Consider the following 20,313-nt stretch of genomic DNA (forward strand, 5'->3'; position numbering starts at 1 on the left):
CTTTGTTTTGAGTTGTTTTGGAGTGTACTTTTTTTTTTCCCACATACAGACCGGCCTGTAAGTTGTTGTTTTTTTGTCTTTTGTTTAGTTTTTTTCTCCCAATACTTTGTGCCGTGTGACCTGAATAGCACAAGTGGTTAATAAAATGGATCAATTGTGCTGGAGTTACAGTGACAAGTATTCACAGCGTTTCACGTGTTCCACATTTGCCTTAATTTTTGTTACATCCTTATTCCAAAAATGGAATAAATGTATTTTTTTTACCTCAAAACTCCTACACAGATTATACCATATAACAAAGTGAAAAAAGTTTGATTGAGATTCTTGCACATGTATTAAAAATAAAGTTGGTTTGACATAGTTTGGAAAGGCCTATATCTGTCTATATGACCTCCCATAGCAGACAGTGCATATCAGAGCACAAACCAAGACATGAAGTCCAAGGAATTGTCAGTAGACCTCCAAGAGAGGATTTTATCAAGGAACAGATTCGGTGGGCAAGGGTACAGAAAAACCTATGCAGAACTGAAGGTCCCAAAGACCACAGTTGCCTCCATCATCTGTAAATCGAAGAAGTGTTGCTCTGTGAAGACAGGAGGACCTTCCAGAAGTACAACCAGTTCTGAAGCACTCCACCAATCAGGCCTGCATGGTAAACAAGTGAGATGAAAGAGCGCGCCTGGGGTTTGCCAAAAGGCAGCTGAAGGACTCTCAGACCATGAGAAACAAAATTCTCTGGTATGTTGAAAGAAAGACTGAACTCTTTGACCTGAATCCCAAGCGTCATGTCTCGAAGAAACCAGGCACAGCTCATCCATTGGCCAATACTTTCCCTACAGTGAAGCCTGTTGGTGGAAGCATCATCTTGTGGGATGTTCTTTGCCAGCAGGAAGCGATAGATGAGTCAGAGTTGAGGGAAAGATAAATGCAGCAATGCACAAAGACATCCTTGATGATAACTTGCCACACAGACCGGACCTCGAACTAGGGTGATTGTTCAACTTCCTACACGACACTGACCCTAAGCAAGCAGCCAGGATAACAAAGGAGTGGCTTCGCGACCACTCTGTCAATGTCCTTGAGTGGAGTGGAGTGCCCACTCTGGGTCAGAGACCAGTTACTCACCCAAGTGGAAGAGTTTAAGTATCTAGGTCTTCTTCACGAGTGAGCGAGAAGGGAGGAGGAGATTGACAGACAGATTGGTGCTGCATCTGCAGTGATGCAGATGCAGAGCTGAGCGTAAAAGTGAAGCTCTCAATTTACCGGTCAATCTACATCCCTACCCTCACCAATGGTCACGAGCTTTGGGTAGTGACCAAAAGAACGAGATCGCAGATACAAGCAACAGAAAGGAGCTTTTTTAACAAATTTACAAGAATCTCAAGCAAACTTTTTCTGTTTTGTAATTATAGGTTACTGTATGTAGAATTTCGAGGTGAAACATTTATTTAATCCACTTTGGAATAAGGTTTTAAAAAAGCATATGCAGTATACTTTTTCAGGTTTCAAAACAAATATATAAACCCCCTCATGGGCCACATTTTGCAATGCAAAGAGAGTTTTAAAAATGATTACAGGTCTAAAAAATACACCTTTAAAAACTTCACCACAGACATGGCATAGTAAAGATTTCTGAACACTAGATGGCAGCATTGCACTTTAAAAAAAGCTCAACTATCTTTAAACAATCAGAATTAAAGAACTATTGTCAAAATCCATTCAATATTAAAGTAATATTTCTTGCAGAGCTACTATGTTTACATGAAGGAAAGGATGAACTCTTACCTGCTGTTCACAAGGTGGAGAAATTTGCCATTGTGTGCATTTGTATGCATATTATACAGTATATAGATCGGCCATGCAAAGAGCCATTAATGGCAAAGTGAGGAAAAGTCTGTCCTGCAGAGGAAGAGCACAGTATTGGTCTGCTTTATCTGTGTTCACCTCATTACTCCAAAGCTCATTTCAAAGCTCTGGGTTAATGCTGCAGTTCACTTTGTTGTTATGATTTCTGACCTTTAACAGGGGGTGCCTAGTGCTCTTTGAGGTTTTAAAACTATTAGCAAAATATAGATGCAGTAAATGGAACAAGCAGGTTAGAACATATGACACTATGATATCTGATAAAATAAATCTTTACATTTTTATTTTTATTTTATGCCAAGGAGCCAGTATATACTAAAGCATTGACTGAAATAATGTGTTCACATTTTTTTTGTTTTGCTGTAGAGTTTGGATTCTTTCATTCAAAGCTTTGATTTTGATAGCACAGTAGAAAGAGGGCAGGGAAGTAGGGGGAGAGTGAGGAGGAATGACACACAGGAAATGGTCCAGGACACATTTGAACCAACCCAAATTCAGCATTTGGGTTACCTGCTCAATCCATTAAACAATAGCAGTCTACCAGTTCAGCTTTACCATACCAACTTTCTTTATGAAGCACTTTAAAAACAGTTAAAGGAGATAAAAATTAAAAAAAAAAGTGCTGCACACAAAAATCAATAAATACACTGAAAACAATGGTAAGTAAAAGCACCAATAAAAACAAGTATAATGGAATAAAAAGAAAAAAACAACTATAATGCAATAAACGCAAGTCAGAACAATATCTCATGCTGGGTCGAAGGCAGTATAACTGAGTTTTAAAATGACTTTTTAAAATGGACAATGTAGGTGACTGTCTAGCATGCAAAGGTAACTCGGACAGGATCGTAGGGGTAAAGCAGAGGTAAGGTGGGGCAAGACCATTTCAGGATTTAAAAACAACAAGTGAAGCCAGAATAAGTGTATAATGATAATAAAATGCATCCTTTCTCATGAAAATATTTTGAGGGCACTGGCTAGCAGTTGACTTTGTTGGTCTGTATGCTTAGTAGCTAATTATCTATGATTAAAATATATTTCAATAACTCCTGCCTTTTTTCTGCTGTCACCTTTTCACTTCTAATTATCTTCTAAATATCCTCCTGTCAGCACAGAAATTGTGACGATGGTATCTTTGTTGTCCTCTCACACAACGTTAAACTACAGCTATGTAAAGATTTGTATTGTAAAGTGTCTTTTTTGTTCCCTGACCTGCTATTGTGGTTTTGATGCCAGTGAGAACAGTACATAAAATGTACTTTCCAGCTCATGTGCACACACACACACACACACACACACACACACACACACACACAGTCGTGCACTTGCCTCAGAGACAGGCAGCATTTCTGCCAAAAGCAGGCGTCTGCTCTGTTCACAGTAAATGATTTCTCATTTGTTGAGCTGTCAGTCAAGATGTGTCTGTCAAAAAAGAAACTAATTTCATGCTCGGCCTCTGTGAATCATAATGGCGTGAGAGCCGGGCTGAAATTGACTGTGTTTATAGGAGGAGATTCACAGAATAAAGGAAATGTGCCCTGAAAATAAATCCCCCCCCCAGCCCTCCCCCCTCGTATCTGTTATGTTTGCACAACAAATGAAAACAGGTAATGTGTCCAAAAAGGTGTGGTTGTCATAACAACATTTTTTGGTAGGTTTTTCCCCCCTTTTTTTAAATAAAAAAACAGTGCCCCAAATCTATAGCAGAGCCCAGCTTAAAAAAAATACAGAAAAGATTCACTCTGATGGATCCCCTCTATCTCCGTGGACAGAAAGAAATGTCATTAAATACCAAGGGCACGGGGATGTGGTATCTGGACTGCATTCTGTGGTGAGGTTTGAGATTTTAGCTGATAGTGATTGTGCGTGTGATGTGCTACAATAATTGTGCCTTATCTAAAATGGAGCATCTAGCTGTGTTCCCACTGGAAAGGATGCTAGTGAGGAGATGACTTAGGAAAGCACAGAAAATGTCCTATAATAGGATGATTTTTAAATGATCTTAATGTTGCATTATTTAACATGCTGAACATTCACATTTTCTCAGTAACACCCATATATTTTCAGATTACTGAACTGCTTACAACAATTTCAGTTGGGCGTTTGATTCCTTATCAACTAGGAGCCGTGTCTCCCCAATGGTTCCCAACCAAAAAGTAAATTGTAAATGTAAAGTGCTTTATTTCTTTGTATGGCTAAAATAATCCAGATATACAGTGCTATTTTGTGAGTTCGGGCTGGTGGTTTAGATTGATTTTGTTCCATGTGGATAGAACCAGGTTAGCTGTTTCACCCTGGTTGCAGTCATTATGCTAAGCTTTGCTAATGGCATGCTGGCTGTAGCTTCAGCCAAGGGACGACCTCCAGGGCTGAAAAACGAAGGCAGTGTGGGAGTGAAAAATCTGAAACTTCCTCTAATGGCCACTTCTCTGCTGGCTCCAAAATGGAGTGAGTCCTCATAGAGTCCAGTGTTAAAATGCCCAGCAATTTTAACAATGTAAAAAATAAGAATAAAATAAAAATTAAAACAATTCGGAACAGTGTGGAATTTTTATATTACTCAAGCATTCAAATTGACTTTAAGAGACCTAAATTTATAGTGGTTAGTTCAGGGTGTTTGCATGGCACGTGGGTGAAATTTAATATATATAATCTAAAACAGCGTAAAGCAGGAGTGGGCAATTAACTACCTAAATAAATAAATAAACAGTAAAAATAAATGTACATGCTTTTAAAAATTCATCTCAAACTTCAATGCTAGTATATCTTTGGTGGCTAGCATGTTGAGCCACCATTGTGGTTACAAAAAAGGAAAAAAAAAGAGTCAGTTGGAGTGAACGGAGATGAGGGGACTCTTTGGTTCAATGATTCTGACTATGACAAGTCAGAATCAACTTTCCTTTTAAGTTGTTTTTTGTTGTTGTTGTTGTTGTTTTTTAGCTTTTGGATTCTTTTATTTTTCAATACCAAACTGTCATAAAACACATAAGTACATATAGAAGTAATAATCTTTTCCTTTATAGCATACAAAAAAAACATAAATGGGATGAGTACCTGAATACCTCCCACTCCCTCCCAATAATATAAAAATGAATATGTTACAAAGAAAATGAATTTACCCATACGAAAAATACAAAACCCATACCAAAAAAAACAAAACAAAACAAAGCAAAAAAAAAAAAAAATCAACAATAAGATAGTAGTGCATATCCTTATAGTTTAATATTAACATTAACATCTGCTAGCCTCAAAAAACAAAGTCTTAACATTAATCAATATTGATATAAATCTTAACCAACAATAGTAACAATATTAATATCAATATTAATGATTACTTTCCTTTTAAGTTAACAGTAAATCATGACTAGTGCGTAATAGCATTAGCTAACAGCTAGTCGATTTTACCTTTTCCTCCATTATGGTCATATATAGTCTGTGTTACAGACTATATCAACTTCTGTGTTGACACTGTGGTTCCCAAAAAATACATTCTGTGCTTCCCCAACAATAGGCCCTGGGTTACCAAAGCCATCAAAGCAACCCTGAACAAGAAAAAAAGAGCTTTCAGAAACGGTGACAGAGATCAGCTGAAACTGGTGCAGAAGGAGCTGAAAGCCAAGATTGCAGAGGGTAAAGAGTCCTACAGAAGGAGGCTGGAAAACAAACTGCAGGAAAACAACACCAGGGAGGTGTGGAATGGAATGCGGGCCATCACTTGCCTGAGACAAAAGAGAGGTGTTGGGATGGATGGGGACGTCGGAAGTGCTAACAACCTAAATCTGCACTTCAATAGGTTTGACTGCCATGTGTCTCCTGTCTCCACACCCAGCTCTTCCCATCTTCTCCTTTCTCCTCCCCCCTCACCTGCCCCCTCAGACTGTCTAACCCTGTCCCTCTCAGCAGATGACATCAAAAGAGAATTGGGCAGACTCCACTCCAGCAAAGCTGCTGGCCCTGACGGTGTCAGTCCCAGGGCCCTCAGGTTCTGTGCTTCCCAGCTGTCTGGAGTTCTACAACGGATCTTCAACATGAGTCTGGAAATGCAGAGAGTCCCATCACTCTGGAAGACATCCTGCCTGGTTCCTGTCCCTAAAAAGATCAACCTGTTGACCCTCGGTGACTACAGGCCAGTGGCTCTGACCTCACATGTCATGAAGACGCTAGAGAGGCTCATCCTGAAACATCTGCGTCTGCTCGTGGAGCCCCGGCTGGACCCCCTGCAGTTTGCTTATCAACCTCGTATCGGCGTGGAGGATGCCATCATCTACCTGCTGGACCAGGCTTATTCTCATCTGGACATTGTTGGGAGCACTGTGAGGGTCATGTTCTTTGACTTCTCAAGTGCTTTTAACACGATCAGACCATCACTGCTGGGGAATAAGCTCACGGAAATGCAGGTGGACGCCCCACTGGTAGGTTGGATTACGGACTATTTAACAAGTCGACCACAGTATGTCCGACTGAAGAGCTGCCGCTCAGATAACATCCTGAGCAGCACAGGGGCGCCGCAGGGGACGGTACTATCACCCTTCCTCTTCACCCTCTACACATCTGACTTCAGGTACAAGTCTCAGTCATGTCATCTGCAGAAATTCTCAGATGACTCTGCCATCGTGGGCTGTATCAGGGATGGACAGGAGGAGGAGTACAGGAGTGTGGTGGACAGCTTTGTCGAGTGGTGTGAGCTAAACCACCTACAACTTAACATCACAAAGACAAAAGAACTGATTATGGACTTCAGGAAGCAGGCTCCTCCTCCTACCCCTGTCACCATCAGAGGGGCTGATGTGGAGATAGTTGAGGACTACCGGTACCTGGGGGTACACTTGGACTGTAAACTGGACTGGACCAAGAACACCAATGCTGTCTTCAAAAAAGGGCAGAGTCGGCTTTTCCTACTGAGGCGACTCAGGTCCTTCAATGTTGGTAGGAAAATGCTGACCATGTTCTATCACTCGGTGTTGGAGAGCGTCGTGTTCTTTGCAGCTGTGTGCTGGGGAAGTGGGGTGAAGACAGCTGATGCCAACAGGCTGAACAAACTGATTAAAAAGGCTGGTTCTGTCCTGGGTGTCAGACTTGAGAACCTGGAGGAGGTGTCTGAGAGGAGAATGCTAAAAAAGCTTCTTTCTATCATGGACAACCCCTGTCACCCCATGCACGCCCCCATGATGGACCATCGGAGCAAACGCAGCAAAAGACTCATTGCCCCAAAATGCAGAACTGACCGCCACAGTAAAGCCTTTGTGCCGGTGGCAATAAGACTGTATAACTTTTCCTCACTCTGTAGGTGATTTTCCTGAGACTATTACCAATGTTATTCTGTTCCTTTTCAGACCGTGCAATATTATCCAACAGTACCTTATTGAATATTGAATATTTGTTTCATCCCCCCATCATACGCTGCTACTCCCTTTATTCTATTGCACAATACTATGTCACTTTCTAGAATTGCCTGCACTGATAGTTAAGTTATTTATTCTCCAGGATACAGTCATTTATATTATTTCATTAGAGTTATTTGATACCATGTCTTGCACTATCCTACTACTGTACATTACTGTATACTACTATTCTTATTGTATATATTGTATATCATCTTATTTATCTGTTCCTCTGTCTCTCCCGCTGCTTTGAGCATGTACATGACAAAAGAATTTCCCTCGGGATAAATAAAGTTATTCTTATTCTTATTCTTACTTAAAAAAATAATAATAATCTTGAAATCAATGGATGACATCACTAATCTAAATTAGTAATACATGGCTAAATAGCCTTAAGAGTAATTATTTCCTTTTAATACAGCTGATACAAGTATCAGCAATGTAACTGATGGAGGAGAGATCATCCTCACAATTCTCCAAGGATCACGAGGACAAAGGAAGAAGGTATAAAATCATATTGATGCACATATTCTTGGTTCACATTTCTATACTGAGACCTTCGAAACTTCACAACATTGTCTGTGGTGCTTCTATTAACCAGAAAATCAACATACTAACTTTTGAATTACTCCAGCAGTGAATATCTTGTCTTCTCTTTTGTACTCCTTCAGTAAATCATCACCATCGAGACTCAAGTGGACTTCAGGGACGAGGGCAGTGTGTACAAGGATGTACACTTGAGGAGCAAATCTTACCCAGAATGCACCCTGATCTAATTTTCATTGGACTCTTTTCTAAAAGGATTTCATCATCTTTCATTCTCAGTTTAAATGCTCCCTCCTCTCCCTGAAAATGTTTATGTATGATGTGAGAGGAGTGAAGCCATGCCTATCAAATTAGCACTGGGACATACATGTCTCTAATGCCTACATAGGAGGTTTTCAAAGTAAAAGAACAAAATACAGTAAGTCAAAGTCAAAGAAATGTTTCTAATCAAGTGAATTAAATCAATTTCTTCTGATGTACAGTTTTTAAAAAAAAGTAAATATATGCTGTATTTGAAGTAGCTTTACACTGAAGCCAAGTTTGAAATGACCAGCTTAGTATAAATCTACAAAATAAATAAATAAATAAAAAGATTAAGATAAGATTTTAAATCAAGAGAGCAAAAACCACAAGGGGGAATCGTACATAATAATTCTAAGTTTGGATAATATTGGCTACCCTGCAGCTCAAAGTAAAGTCAATACCCACTCTCCTTACTTTTGTGGGTCATAGTTTTATCCCCCCCCCAAACACACATTCAAATAGGCCATTAATCTATTTGAAAGCTTGATGGATTCTTTCATACTTTTCTAAAATATCAGCAGTGACGATCTCATAAAAAGTCATTTAAGAAGACTTATGTCTTTTTCATTTGTCTCACATTTGTCACATAGAGCGAAAAGCAAGAATAGTTCTTTTTTAGTTTACATTTATAGCTTGCTTCAGACCAACAACTGACACGAATTCATATTTTACCTCTTTGTGAACATTTCTCATTCAGTAAGTCACATGCAAAGACAAAAAAATCACTTACGTGGTTGGAAAAATGATCAAAATGCTACTTGCTGCAGCTGCAGTATTGGATTAATAACTAGACCTGCTGAGTGTCAAATTGAGTCAGAGGGTGGATATTGTTGTCACGCTCAAATACTCCTCACCGCTGAGGGTTACACTGTGAACTGCAGCCTTTATGTGACTCGAGCCTTCACAATGATGCCATTCTTTTCAATCGCATTTTCCCTCCCATCTTTTTTAAACCAACTACTCGCGTCTGTCAATTCCAATATTTCAATGAGACTTTAAAGTCAAAAGACAAAGTCGAGTTTTTCTTTTTAAACGCATTGCCATGGTGACCAGGTTCAGCCAAAACATGTGGCTCCGACTTGTGACCGGTTTTTCTCGGTGATTCTGGACACAGCAGAATAAAAATGTCCTTTAATAAAAGCACTCAAGATAATGATGGAGCTGAGCACTGGCATTAACTTTGATGCTGGGAGCATGTTGATTGGGCTTGAGCTTCATGGAAATCGAGGACCTGAATATAACTTTCTTGTAATCCAACAGGAGGCTGTGTGTTGTTTTCCTTTGTATTTGCACGCAGATATGAAGACACGAGAAGCATGATATCTTACACCCTTGTCTCTGCTTCTATGTGCATCAAGCACATGTGCTCCTTTATTTTTAGAGCGGCTGACTTGCGCTGGGGTCAAGCAGGGCGTCAAAGGACTTCAGTGAGAAGGACATACCTCGAACTCCAAGTATGTTTCCAGCATGTATCCATCACCGTCCAGCTGACAGCTGATCCGAACGCACACAACGAGGACGGCCACAGCGCACGCAGGCATGTGCCTGTGTCACTGTATGCTCAAATTCATCTGCAGGCATCTGCTTTTGAACAAAGCCCAACTATGTTAATGAAAGGGTCTACAGGGGGTAAGATTGGGGGATGATGCCTGGTGATAGGCCCTGCTGCACACAGAGGTAGTGATGATTTGACATGTCAGAGTGTTACAAGTTTTTCCTTTGACCCCTCAAACATTTAATCTTATTATAAGTGGCCATTATGTGGTAGCAGGTTTTTTAATAGACGTGTTTATGGAAATACATTATCGTTGTTTCAAGGCTGTAAAAACACCAGCAGGTGTCTCAGTGTTGCAAAATATGACTTTTCTCTTTTAATTTCATCATACTGAAGCTGCCTTTAGGTAAAATGCACAACATTTAATTGATTTGTCTTTTATTTATGTTGTGCCAAATCACAAAAGCAGTCTTTATGGTTGTTTCTACTGGCATTAACTTTATACTGTAAGGTAAGAAAACCCCAACAATCCCATATAGACCCCATATAAGCAAGCACTTAGCAACTGTGGGAAGGAAAAACTCCATTTTTACAGGAAGAAACCCCAGGGGAACCGCACTCAGGGAGGTGCAGCCATCTGTCACGACTGGTTGGAGAGTAAGACATACTCATTCATTGCAGCCTTGAACTTTGACCTTCTTTTCTGCTCTACATATAGATGACACAGGATTGAGGGTTAGCATGATCTCCAAAGCATGCTTGGTTGCATGTTGCAAATTCCAATGCAATACAATAGGATATAGTCGTGTTTTAACGTGCTGCTTTTAAGCGCAGTATATTCGGATATGGTAAATCTTTTTGTGTATTGAAATTGCATCTTTTTTTTCAATGTCCTCAATGATGATATAAGATCTTTTATTTATACATAAAGCATGGCTGCTTTCAGTTTTCATGTTTCATGAGGGAAATCCTCATGGAAATGAAGTTGTCCAGTAAGTACTAAACAATTTTGCTGAACGTCTTTATGACATATAAATATCTGCTTTGTATAAAGATTTTTAATGAATTAGTTTTTAATTGTTAGAATGTTAGATGTTTTTGACCCCACTTTTGATCACTCCCCAGTTAGCCTTACATCATATGACCGCCCAGCCCATTTTTGCTGGTCCTCCACTCTTGGATATGTATGGATATTTTTGTATTCTTTTCATAGAAAATTATTTTCTACCCAATTAGAAATTTCTGTGGCTTGGTAATATCTACACCGCACATATTTGATTGTTTTTTAAGGCATTCCCTAGTAATTATTTTTTATTTATTTATCTTTTTACTCCAGCATTTATTGCATTTCAAGCACTGTCTTGAATGGACTAATGCTGATAGATGCTTCTTCATGATCCTGATGAAGGCTACAGGCCAAAATGCATTGGTCAAGCAATAAAGCTATTCCTCTCGCTATAAGTCTTGCTGGAACTTTAACCCCTTTAGACGTTCACTCTTCTCCAAATACTACATTGGAAGTAGGTGAAATTGTGCCAGAAACCTCTACTCTGGTGAGTGCACTTCTGTATGACAGTCACACCTCTGTGAAAATAAAACAAATTAACGTGTAAAAGCAATTTGCAATGCAGAAAATAAAATACTATAATGAGACATTTCATTAATTTTATTGTCTGCTGTTATTTCCACTTTCATAGAGCAAAGTCTCTGTCACGATTTAAAAGTTACATTTTTGACTACACACTATGATGTAGGCCACATGTATGAGACTATTTTATTTACATTTTATATATAAAGAAGGTGCTTACTCATGTAAATACAATTAATGAACATAACCAACTATTTCTACCACTCTGATATGATTCATAAATCCAACTAAAAGCTCAGGATATGCCCCCTATAAGCTCTTCTCTCTCAGTACACTATTAATCACAACCACTGGACAGGTTGCCAGACTTCTGTAGGCTATGTTAAATAATAAAACAATACAAATACAGCTGTTGGCCCCAAGTTCTGTTATGTAGTTGTATACTGCTATAATGTAAGGGTTGTCTAATTGTCCTATGATGACACATTAAACATCAAGTGTATAGTGTATTACTATGGTGTACCTTCTCTTACGGCTGTCTGACGTAGGAGTTACAGTTGTGCACATGTATTTGCTCATGTTTATGTTTACATTTGATTTATTCTTGATTTTGTCTCTTGTAGGACAACTTGAGGAAAGTTTTTGTAGTGGTTGTGTAAAAAAGATGGCTATATTGAGTTTGTTTGAATAAGGCCCTATTAAATAAAATCAGTTATCAGTCAATCAGTTAAGCTAATCAATCACAGAGTAGAATAAGTAGAAATTTCTGGGAAAAAAAACGCTCTACACTTATATTGAAATTCTTTGGGTTGCTTCATAAAGTAATAAGAGTAGCCCGCTCTTATTAACATTTTACATTTCAAACAGTTCATTGCCACTGCTGCTCCAACCCTGTTTTCACACCGACTGATTTCATTTGGCCCTTTTTTCCTCTCCCTCACATCCTCGCGCGCAGTGATTCGGTATCTCTGTCGCGCAGGCGGCGGTGCCACAGCGCGCGCGCATTACCCTCGTGGTTTTATCTTTTCTGGACTCGCTCGCGGGACTGAAACGCCTGCAGCTGAGCTCGCGCTGTAATCTGTGACAGCTGGAAATGGACAGTAGGGACACAGGAGCTGTGCAACCGTCTTACAAAGGTAGGAATGTTTTTTAAATGTTGTATTCCGAGGCTGTTTGTGTGTGAACGTCGCTTTGGACACCTGCGGACTGCGCTTTCGGATCGACTAAATGTTTCTACAGTGTCTTTCTTTTGCGTTTGATAGAAATGCATTTACTATTTTTTTCTATTTTAAATTAAAGTAAGTAAGAAGTAGTAGTTAAAACATTGTATATCAATTTAAAAAACATGTCGATATTTTATTTCTTTTCCTGGTGGATAAGGGTTCCAGTTTTGTGTTTGGTTTGTCGGTGTGTATGAAAAAGTGCTAATATTTGACCAAAAAATTGTTCTAACTTTTAAAATCTGAGTGTTTTGGAGGCACAAATATCACATGTATTAATCGTCGTTGGTTATAGTAGTTGCCTTAGTCATATTTAAGAAGAAATAATATCCTGACACATATCTGGTGGTGTTGATGGAGGTCAGAGGCATACCTGGGTTTGTGAATGAAGTTATTTAAACCCTGGAGCTCAGGGATTTTTTTTTTAGGCATTTCGAGTGTCTCAGTGCACATCCCTGAATCCCTGTGTGTGTGTTTCATACTGTAGTTGTGTGTGTGCAGACCCTTAAGGATGTCGGCCACTATTCTGTGGAATAATTTTAACATTTAATGAAGATATATATGAAAGAAAAAAGAGTCAACCCCATATGTGTCTCTTCTTCCTATGCCCTATGCCTATACTATATTTGGAGCTAACCCAAATATGCTTTCTCTTTTCAAACTTTTTTCTTTTAGTACTAGCAGGTGTAGTGCAGGTGGTCCTGGCTCAATCATCTTTGAATAAGACTGAACCCCAAATCTAAAATCTCCATCTGTTAGTATACGTGGAGGGGACAAAAACGCAAATCACTGTGGATGAAAGGTTCTGGAAAATACATGTGTTGTATTGTATTCCCAAGACGAAAATTGAACTCACTGATTACTGGTCGTTTTCTCAATCAGTGGACTCATTTTTTGTTGTGTGAAATACAAAAAAATATTTTTCAAAATGCCATTTCTATTTTTTTTAATTCAAAGTATTATCACAAGTGGCGAATATTCAGCTGCAGCCGACACCAAAAACAGGTGATTTTTTGGGGGAGTAATCCCTGTCAAATTTAGGGTCTAATCAAATGATAAACTTGTATCTGGCTCTATACTCACACGTGTGTGTGCTCATCGTGTCATTTAGTGTCAGGAAACCTCAGCTGTGCTGCTTGAGGTTCACTTCAGTCTTCCTATAGATGTGAGCGTCTCACTCCATCATTACCGTGAGTGCGGCCCTGGCATACTCAGCTGCTACTCAGCTGCTGCTCAATTCAAGCAGAGTAGACACACTTAAACACCCAGCACTGGCCACATCATCACGTTCTGCATCCTCTTTCGGTGACCTTGCTCGCCTCCGTCCCCCTCTGCGTCAGCTTCAAACATAAATGGCTCCAAATGACGCTGCCTCCCTGCCAAGCTCTGGCGAGGAGATGCTCTTTCCAACTGCATGGAAGCCAGTCATTTTTGCTGTGAACAAAAGGTCCTTGATTCATCAAATCCCACACCTTCTACTGCCCGCTCCCCTGAGTGATGCTGTAATTTTCACTAGCACTCCTCCGGTGTGAGGCTGGTGGAGTTTATTTTTTATTTTTTTTTTTAACTTTTTTTTTTTAGCACCAAGTGTGATTCTGTTGGGTTCTTAGGTGTGTATACAGCTGGGCCAGACTCACTCTCTCCAGTCTCAGCATGAAAGCAGTCATTTAGCTAAATTTGTACATAGGCTAGTTCATCCAGAGACAAACTCAGTGCACATTATGTTAAATATACATGTGGGAAATGGACTGGCAGAAGTTTCTAACGACAAGCAGTACTTACAGTACAGAAAGGCAAAAGGGTAATTGTTATTCGATTTCTTTTAGATAGGAAGAACGTCTGAAATCATCATAAAGGTAATTTCAGTAATGAGGAGCAAAGGTAATGAGAGGTTTGGTAAGTTAGCAGCTTTTAAGACAATTCAACATATTATGGTGCAAGGCCTCCCAATGCAAAACCCATTTGTGGAAGAGGGGAAAAGTGTTTTTCACAATAAATGTGGTAAGCTTGGAGAGAAGAGCTGCCCTTTAATTCACCTTTTGTTTGTCTTATATGATGGTAAACTCAATAATTTGGAGTTTTGGATCTTAATTGCTTAATTGAAATAATAATAAAGAGCTATTAATAAATAATTGAGCTCATTATAAGCTAATTTTAACAAAAAACATGTGCAACTAGGGACAAATGCAGCTCTATGAATTTAATAGATGGGGTAAAGATTTTTTAGATTCCCACAGAATCTTCATTTCTTTGGCCTCTACCTGCACTGGCACCTCATCACTAGTGCATGTTTCCCCCTCGCTTCTTCAGGTTCCGATTAGCACCCTGTCTGTATATTCAAACCCAAGAGCATCTACCGAGACACCACATCTCTCATCGTCCTGCACCGTGGAGAAAGGTCACATTCACAGATTACTACCATTCCAAACATTGGTGATGAAGTTGAGTGACCAGCTTATCTCCCTGCCCCCTTCTTTAACTTTTTCTCCTACCTCGGAGCTTTCTCTTCTGTACTTTGGCATTTGGCCGGCGCCATCTGTCTCAGTAAAAACCATCAGCTGTGAAATTGAGAATAATCATGTGGAACGAGATTGGGATGGGAGCAGCTTGAGCTCCAGCCCTTAGCTGTCAATGGACTCATGGCTCCTGCTGATAAAGTCCAACAAAGATTGAACACTCATCCACAAATCATTCTTTGTTGATATGTTGGCAATATTGCTTTTCTTTTTTCTTCCCGTTGGTGTGACAGAAGATTTTTTTAATGCAGGGAGACGCCACTCTCGGGTCTTTTGAGTCAGGGTGGTAAAATGAACAGTGTTTTTCCCTGTGCTGTAAACAGAGATTGATGAGATATCCCATTGGTACTCCTGAATACTATACAGCTGCCATGGGGTGTGGCATTCCTAATGTGTTTTATGACTAATGGCTTTGACAGCCAACTGACAGGCAGAGCTCGCTGCCTTTATTTGAAGAGCCTCTGGAGCCTGAGAGTTAAAATGCAAATAAAGTAGGAGAAGACACTAGCATCAACATGAAACAGTTCCTCGACCACTCTAATGAAATGCATTAAAGCATATAAAAATGACTGGTGAGTAGCTACAACAGAGGTACTGTCAGAATAGGGTGATGTGTAATTCCACAGTCTGGACTGAGAAACATCACAGTCAACACAGAATATTTTCCAATACTGTAATTATAGTATAAAGTAAATATATAGTGTGTAGTATATATATAAAAGAGCTTTTCAGAGAAAAAAAAGTTAGGAGTATTGTGTTGATATTATTAACATGTCACCAAACTCCTTGTAAGGATAATGCAGTAAGAATATGACTCATAAATTTTTTTTTATATATTAAATTATTTCAGTGCTTTTGACAATTTTTCCCCAATGAAACTAAATAATTAGGGCTAAATAAATAAGAAACAAGCACATTTTCTTATTTTGACAATAAACATTAAGATAAAAAAAAACCCTAAATAATAACAAACAGACAAAGGTTAAATCGGCAGTGCTGAAGAGAATTTTAATTTCAACACGTTTCAGCCATAGACAGTATAAAACATGGATGACATCATTCACTGATTGTGGAGTGAGCATTCTGAAGCCTCAGTGTTAGCATGTTGACTATTTCAAGACAGAAGCTTCATCAAATGGATGAAAGGTTGGCGTGCTAAGTTGTCAGCTATTGCTAACTAGTGTAGCTGGCAGGCTGCGGTCAACTGACTGCATGGGTGCAATGCAGAGAGGTGTCGTGTGAAGCTGTGTGTCAACTGGAGGACAAGAAGACAGGACTGTTGGTATCAATACTGCTGTAAGTCAATACCTAATGAGATAGTATTTTTATTTATTACTACCAATTATTACCAATTACTATCACAGTAACAAGTTTTTTCGATAAGCCTACTCTGTACATTGTCCAAATCTTGTAAAATATTTAAATAAACAAACAGAACCTTAATATTAGTCTAATTAAATAAGTCATTAATAAAAAGTAGAATGCAATGTCACCATTACATTATGATTTTGTTCAGAAGAGGTGCAAATAATGATTGATTTTGTTAATAATCTTTTCAAATTTTCTCAGTAATGCTTAGAAAAGAAAAAAAAAGAAAAAATGAAAAACTATTAATAATAACTAAATTAAACAACTGTTTTTTTAAAGCAGTTTTTTTCTGTGAACTACATCTTAAGGATGTTTATAATTAAAGGGAGTGTACATCAAATTGAAAGGTTAGTATTGTATTAGCATCATATGGTTTTTGCTGCTTTTGTTTGGAATTGCGTAAGAAAATTAAAACGGGGAGTAGTAATGTGGAGAAAAGAGCTGTATGCAGTCCACATCGCCAAAGTCTCTCAGCCGTGTGGCAGCCATTTTCTGCCCTGGATTTCATTGTTGCAGCGGCTGCTTGTGGTGTTAACACACATTCTCCCTGCAGATGTCCGATAGCAGCATGAAAAAGGACTGCAAATGTTTAAACAAAACACTTCTGTCTTCATTCGGTGTGACTAATCGGTTGGAAAAAAAACCCCTCTGTAAAGCATCGGTAATGATTTGAAATGGACTGTCGCCGAAATAACTAACCACAGTTATCGTCAAAACGAAGCTTCCACTAGCAAATTGCAGGTGCAGTCTACACCTTATCACAATAGACTCACAATAGATTGCTCTTCCCAACCCCCAACCCCCCTCCCATCCAAGCCTGCTTTTCCTCAGACCCTCTGAAATGGATTTCTGCTTAAATCTCCCATCAAAGACGTAATGGCTCTTTGGCTGTGTCATTACAAATCAGATGACAGTCTCCTTCACAGGCTGGCAGCTTAAACCTGCCCCTGGACTGATAACAGTGATCTTTATTTGGCTGCTCAGAGGTGAAGACAGGGCAGAGCCACCTCCCCGATCGTCGAGCGAACCCCAATAACAAATTTCTATCTGGGTGAAAATGCAGTCCTTCAGAGCTTGTACAAAATGTCAAAACACCCACAAATGATCGATAGAAGGTACATTATGACAACAAGGTGGTCAATACTCTTGTGATAAACTGAAAGCTGAAAAAAGATAAACCCTGTGCTTACGATAAAGTCAAATGGTTGGTTGGTTACATCTTAAATTGTTTGCAGCTCATATAGAGCATTACCACATGTATACTATGGTATGCATTTTCTTGCCTGTGGCTGGATCATCTGCTTCCCTGGTGTTTAAAAAAATTTAAACGCTTTCAGAAACATTCACTGAAAAACAAGGTGCTAACTTTCCTCTTGCTCACATGGAGCAAGCTAGTTTTTAACAAAAATGCCTCCTGTCATCGTGTCATGTAATCACAGGGCAAGATGTATACAGAAAGTGTGAATAGTGATTTCTTAGCGTCCCCTCCTTGTTTTTGAAAGCAAACACGCTGCTGCCGCAGTGCTTGAAAAATGTTCTTTGAGCAATTTTGCCTCCACATGCACCTTTTATTTCCATTTAAAAACACAAACATGTGTTTCTAGACGCAAACGGAGCCAAATGTTACACCAGCTCAGATGGATAGTAGCTCCTCAAGTCCCCCTTCATCTGGACAGAGGGATGCACAGACATATTAAGGGCTGTGTGGGAAGTTGAATTTTCGCACGGCCCATTACCTCTCCATTCCCCTGTGGCTGCATTGCAGGTACAGATTCAGCACAGCAGGAAGCTGTGCGAAAACGCTTTTCTTTGTGTGTGTGTGTGTGCTTTGTGTATATGTGGGTGTTTACGCCCATATATGTGTGTGATGACAGAGAAATTATTCTTCATAATGGGCTGAAGGTCATTCGCGAGAAAGATTGGTCTCCGTGTTTGAATAATTTTGCACTGTTTAATCCATAAAAAGGTTTCGCTTGGTCATGTTGCCGATCGTCACATAAAATTCATCAGGATATGGCCTTCAGTTGACTTTTTTACTAAAACTGTGTGGATTTTGGTTACAATTTATTATTATAATGCTAAATCACAACAAAAGTCAGATTTTTCGTTTTCAGTACCAATATTGGTATAGTCCAGTTTTCAGTGTCATGGTTTAATTCAGAATTAATAATCTGTTGAATTAACAGTAAATGACAAAAATGTATATTTAATTTAACTGCAGCTTGCTGTGTTATGTTGCAGTTGCAGGTTAGACCTGAGATTTGAAGTTTCAGACAGTGTATTGATTGGGTAGTTTTCAGGTTTACTGGAATTAGCTGTGGCACAGTTGGCCTGTGCCACACAAATCATTCACATGTGTTGTTTTTTGCAGAGCTAATTCCCAATGTTCCCAATGTTCCCAAGTTCTGGTCTGAATTGAATGACAACATGAAACAAACCTTGAATTTATGTGTTGGTGTGTGTCCTTGTGGGGGAGCACATTTGTTGATGAAGCACAAATGTTACTGACTATTCCTACATGCAGAGCAGTGTCGTTGCCTTGTCTTCCTATACTGTAGTTCTCATAACTAAACCCCAGTTACCAGTGTGGGAAATTGAACTTAAAGAATAAGCAGGAAATGCATTTTTCTCCTTTTGTGTTTCTTACTTACATCACACTTTATGTGTGTCTGTGTGTGTTTTTGTCACTGCACTGTAAGCTGGGATAATTACTAAAGGCACCATCTGACCAAACAGCTTGATTTTAGGTATTGTCATGCCTAAGATTCTTTACAGTTCAGCTCAGAATCGACTACATTTTTGCTGTCATACATTCTCTGCACTCCCCCTTTGCTGTTTTACACTGTGTGTGTTTGTATGTGGCAGTGAATGGACAGAGTGAAGACAATGTTAGATGAGCTGACAACAAATCGTTATGTTACTGTAAGTGCAATTAAAGCTGCTGATAGTAGGGAAGCTAGTCCTGGCCAGAGCACTTGGAGCCCTCCTGCTGATAATGTTACAGCCCCCCTCTTACATGCACAGGGGGACATGACTTGATCCAACACTCCTCCTGGCATTACAAGGCCAATATTGGTAGGCTTAGATGCAAGAGTAAACACTCTGTACAACCTTGTAGCACTCAATCAGACTCAATTTTATGGTAAATTGAATCGTTTTTTATGGTGCTTTTCTAGTCTTACTAATTACTTAGAGTGCTTTTACAATACAAACCACCTTCACTCATACCAACACATTTATAAAGGCTTTATCTAGCTACTGTATATCTATATGTGGACTATACAAGTCAGGGTTTAAACCATGTTGTATCTCTCAATCTATTTGTATTGAATGACTAAACTAAGCAAAACACAATAAAGAAAAAAAGCAGATATGGAAAACTGCCACCGTTGTTTGAGCTTTGGCCTGTCCAGATCCTCAACGCAGTCCATCTTGACGTGTTTTAATCTAGTTGGTACATTTATCCTTTCTATAGGAATGCACGAGGACAACCTCTGCTCTATACAGCCTGACAAAATATAGGCTTTGAATAATCGTGTTAATGAGAAAATGCCCCAACCTTAAAACTCTTGTAGTTGTAGTAGATTCAGTCAGAAAATAAAGCTGATGAAATTTTCTACATTTTTTGCCAAGGAGGTAGCACCTCATCCATTTGAAACATTTTCGGTCTTTGCTGTTTCTCCTGAGATCAAAGGGCTTTTGCTTCTCGCCTGACTTGTCATGCAGCTTCTTATACCGAAATAATTTTGCTCTTTGTTCCTCTATTAAATGCCGTGTTATATTCTCTCCAACGGCTATTGCTACTGTGCACAAAAGACCACTCAAGCAGCCAAAATTAAATGGCCGTTAATTGAAAGAGCCATTATGGCATGGCTCTGCTGCTCGGGCTGTCTGGTTTCAATCATGACTGAATCATAGAGAGTTGATAGTGAAGCTCTTGGGCTGTTATGTCTACTAAGTTATGATCATTAGGCTCATGTGACTCAATTTCATGATGATAAATTACTCTTGTTTACAGGTTTTATGGAGTGAA

At 39.2% G+C, this 20,313-nt stretch overlaps 1 protein-coding gene across 2 annotated transcripts in view; it reads left to right on the forward strand.

Moving 5' to 3' along the window:
• Window positions 1-12,153: 12,153 nt before the first annotated feature.
• Window positions 12,154-20,313, forward strand: part of LOC100706998 (zinc finger protein 385B) — a 74,714-nt gene continuing 66,554 nt past the window's right edge. The window contains exon 1 of one of the 2 annotated variants that reach the window (XM_005471300.3): window positions 12,154-12,312. In XM_005471300.3, coding sequence (XP_005471357.1) covers window positions 12,270-12,312 — 43 coding nt within the window. In that variant the 5' untranslated portion in view covers window positions 12,154-12,269. The remainder of the gene's footprint in view (window positions 12,313-20,313) is intronic. The other variant, XM_005471301.3, reaches the window with a different exon arrangement.

This window comes from Oreochromis niloticus, linkage group LG8, assembly GCF_001858045.2.
Source record: "Oreochromis niloticus isolate F11D_XX linkage group LG8, O_niloticus_UMD_NMBU, whole genome shotgun sequence".
Classification (NCBI taxonomy): Eukaryota; Metazoa; Chordata; class Actinopteri; order Cichliformes; family Cichlidae; genus Oreochromis; species Oreochromis niloticus.